This window comes from Protobothrops mucrosquamatus, unplaced genomic scaffold (assembly GCF_001527695.2).
Source record: "Protobothrops mucrosquamatus isolate PMUCROS unplaced genomic scaffold, P.Mucros_1.0 scaffold7654, whole genome shotgun sequence".
In the NCBI taxonomy this organism is placed as follows: domain Eukaryota; kingdom Metazoa; phylum Chordata; class Lepidosauria; order Squamata; family Viperidae; genus Protobothrops; species Protobothrops mucrosquamatus.
In genome coordinates this window covers 8,179-11,782 of record NW_015393453.1, presented here as the reverse complement: position 1 = coordinate 11,782, position 3,604 = coordinate 8,179, and the positions used below count along the sequence as shown (strand labels likewise).

Genomic DNA, 3,604 nt, shown 5'->3' with positions numbered 1-3,604 from the left:
GCCTAGGGATATTTTAAATTGGATTTTAATCAACTTTTAAAATAAGAAAAGGCCTATTTAAATATATCTTTTAATTTATTTTAAATTTTGTATATTTGTATCAATTGCTCTGTTTTTTAACTGGCTGTAAGCCGCCCTGAGTCCACCAGGAGAAGGGCAGGATATAAATACAATAAACTGAAACTGAAACTGAAACTGAGAGAGGTTGACTGGCCCACAGTCACCCAGTTGGCTTTGTGGCTAAGACAGAGCTAGAACTCACAGTCTCCTGGTTTGTAGCCTGGTGCCTTAACCACTACACCAAACTGTCTCCCGATAAGGAAATAAAATGGATGGATGGATGGATGGATGGATCCAAAAAGCCCTTACCTTATAAATTCTTTGCATTCATTTCTTCTTGAAATGAAACTTTGTCCTGATATATGCCAAGAATTTATGGCGTATAAACTTTTCAGGTGGTTTTCCTTTTCAATCCACACTTAGTAAATGAGAGTGCCATGGGAGTGAATGAGAGAGACAAAGGGAAATATAGCATTATATCTATGTGCTCATATATAAAAAAATGAAAAAGTGCATATCCTCATCTGCATTCATTATGTCAAGTATATAAATCTGAGTCCTCAAAGCTGGGTGTGTCCCCCAAATCCTTGGGTCTGCCCCCGTCTCCAAAAGCTGCTACCAAACTGTTATTTGGAGGAGAACAGAGAATCCTAACTCATTCAGTATATAACTGAATCATATCACCTACATTTCTTTGGAAACATACTAATTATTTCTTTTTCTCTTTTCTGGCATGCAACCACTGCACACCACTCATTAAACGTTGTGCAATCCTGATATTTTCCAGCTTAACCTGGCAAGCTGTGTAGCACTTAAGGCTGAAAAAAATTGCCTGCCTGGGCAATTTGGGATTGGATTAATTAAGTTTAATTTTAAAGCACAACTCAGTCGTTAATAGGCACTGCAATTTTCCATTTCACATTTACTTGTTAGATTTGTACCCTGTACTTTCACTGAAAAGTGGAACTCCGGGTAGATAATATGAAAAAATGAATAAAAGAGAATCAAAAACAATAAAAATGCATTAGAAAAAATAGACTTCTTAAAAAGCACATTGGTAAAACAGATCACATCCAATAAAAATGTATTACGGTAAGCTTCAAGCTCGTATTTCCATTCTTCTTTTGCATGCCATAGCATAGGAGATGACATCTGCTTTTAAATTAACCAAAGGTCACTTGGTATCAAAATTGTTAGGCTAGTTTGAAAGGATGGTCTGATAATGCTGGATCACTTTATATTTTCTTCCTAGAAATGTAATTTATTGAAACACTGAGGAGAGATGGCTGTTTTCTAGTGGACTATACTGTAAATGCATCACTGTAATCTTTTTTCCATGACTACAATGGGCCACATGGTCAGAGTTGATTTGCATGGATATCTACTATGCAGCATTTCATTTTTTTACAAGCCAAGAAGCTTTAGCCAATCCAGCTGTATGACAGTGGCATTGTGTATTATTATTTTTTTAAAAAAATCTGCTTTTATGTTCATTGTCACTGAGAAGACCAAAGAAACTTGTCAGTGCACAATATTTGACAGCATGTGGAGATGTTTGTGTAGAAGGTTGTGTTTTCAGAAGTACCCTCAAAATAGGGATGGACAATATATGACCCTCCAAAAGTTGTTGGCCACAAGGTCCCATCCGTTTTCCTAGATGACCATGTTGATGTAAATTGGGAATTCAACAGCATTTGGAGAGTCACAATATCATTTATATTCTTTATTTCACATCACATGTGTAACCTGATTTTGCATTAACTTGCTTTTTGGATGCACACAATTATTTGAATCATAAATTTACAAAATGAGTTGGGCTTGTACAGCATGCTAAGGAAATTAAATAAGTGAAAAGTAAGACTAACCAGGCCTAGTATCTTGTAGATGTGGAGCCACAAAGTCTTAAGTGTGTTACGCAAACAAAGCTCGTAATTCAATTGTACTTGATGTAGCCTGTTGAAATTAAAGGGCCTTCAGCAACTCATGACTGTTCTTTCTTGATTTCAGGAAGCTTACTCAAAGAGTGATTAAACCAGAAATTAGTCCACTGGATTTACTGGTTTTTTTAAAAAAAAGTAGAAAGGGTTGAATGTGGAACTGCTATTTTTGGCTTTGTTTTCTAGATTGTTGCTGTCAGAGTGGTGTGAACAGATTTGACTTCTTTTCTCAGAGAAAGAGCATTTGTATGAATGATTAAGTAGCTCCGCACTGTATCTTAGTTTGTTGTAGCAAATTTTGTAATCTCTGATGCAAAAATCTAGATCATCAGAGAAGTAACTGCATCTGAATTAAGTTGGATATTTTTCTTGGTTCTCATAGATATCCCTGAAAGCTAGGGAAAAAGTCAACCTCAAAGCAATATGAAAACTAGTTCTCACTACAACATGTCTTTTGATTTCATTGCCAAAGGCCGGCCTCCACCTCGGGGATCAAAACCCAATGCAAGTGGACAGATGAAGCCAATGGCCCCTCTAGATCGGATATATCAGGAAATAGCAATCTTGAAGAAGTTGGACCATATCAACATTGTCAAGCTGATTGAGGTTTGTTTGCTTGTGTTCTGTGCATGAGGTAGGTTGGGATTTTCCAAAACTCCCTTTAATTGAATTTCTTCCTGGATTTTAAAACTCTGGATTTTCTTAATTTTGTTTCAAATTGAGCATGAGAGGTCAAGACTTCTTCATTTTTTTGCTGTAGGTTTTTCTTTTGAATTTTGTATGGAAGATTATGAGTGAACAGTTTGCCCAGATTTCAGCATCTTGTGACTTTCTCATAGTTCCCGTTTAGTCATTACAAAACTTGAGTAAAGTCTGGGAAAATAAACAAGAATCTTGAACAAAGCTGAGTGCTGCTACCGGTAGCAGTGGTTGTTTGAAAAAGCAACCTTTTTAAAGGAGTTTTCTCTTTTTGCTTTTTAAAATAGTCACCACTTACAGATTTCTAGAGACAAAACTGGAGAAGGTTGTTTCTGGGATTTGAGTGATACTGTATGCCTTTTTTGGCTGTTATACTATTTTAGGCCCTGGTAATGTTTTACGTGTAGTTTTTGCTTACCAGCTGTTTCATTCAGCAACCGTTCGAAGTTACAATGGTGCTAACAAAATAATTTTGCGCTGAATGCCTGCATTTACAACCTTTGCAACATCCCTCAGACACGTGATCGCTATTTTAGTCAGTAAATGCTGTTCTGTGCCTGACCTGTTATTTTTCTTTCTCCCCCGGCCCCAACCCCATGCAGAGTGGAGAGATTGGAGAAGAAGAGATTTAAACAGAGTAAGCAGGAACATAATGGGGAATACACATCTGAAGAAATCTGGTAGTGCTGATAGCTCTGAGCATGCAAGTGGTATATCCAGGGCTTTTTTTCAGCCGGAACGCGGCGGAACCGCGTTCCGGCACCTTTTTCCGGGCCGGCCGCACCGGAAATAGCCCCTCCCACACCGGAAATAGCCCCTCCCAAATTTTACTTGCATTCCTGTTCTCTAAAGGGGCGGTCCTAGGGTTTGATGAGGGCGTGGCCAGGTTTGAGTTCCGCCACCTTTTC

The 3,604-nt window shown here is 38.0% G+C and overlaps 1 protein-coding gene across 1 annotated transcript in view; it reads left to right on the top strand.

The window, feature by feature from the left end:
• Positions 1–2,444: 2,444 nt before the first annotated feature.
• The window catches only part of LOC107300617 (calcium/calmodulin-dependent protein kinase kinase 1-like), a gene marked incomplete at its 3' end in the record, with an annotated part of 9,031 nt that continues 7,871 nt past the window's right edge, over positions 2,445–3,604 (top strand). Inside the window, exon 1 of the mRNA XM_015829926.1 lies at positions 2,445–2,603. Coding sequence (XP_015685412.1) covers positions 2,445–2,603 — 159 coding nt within the window. The remainder of the gene's footprint in view (positions 2,604–3,604) is intronic.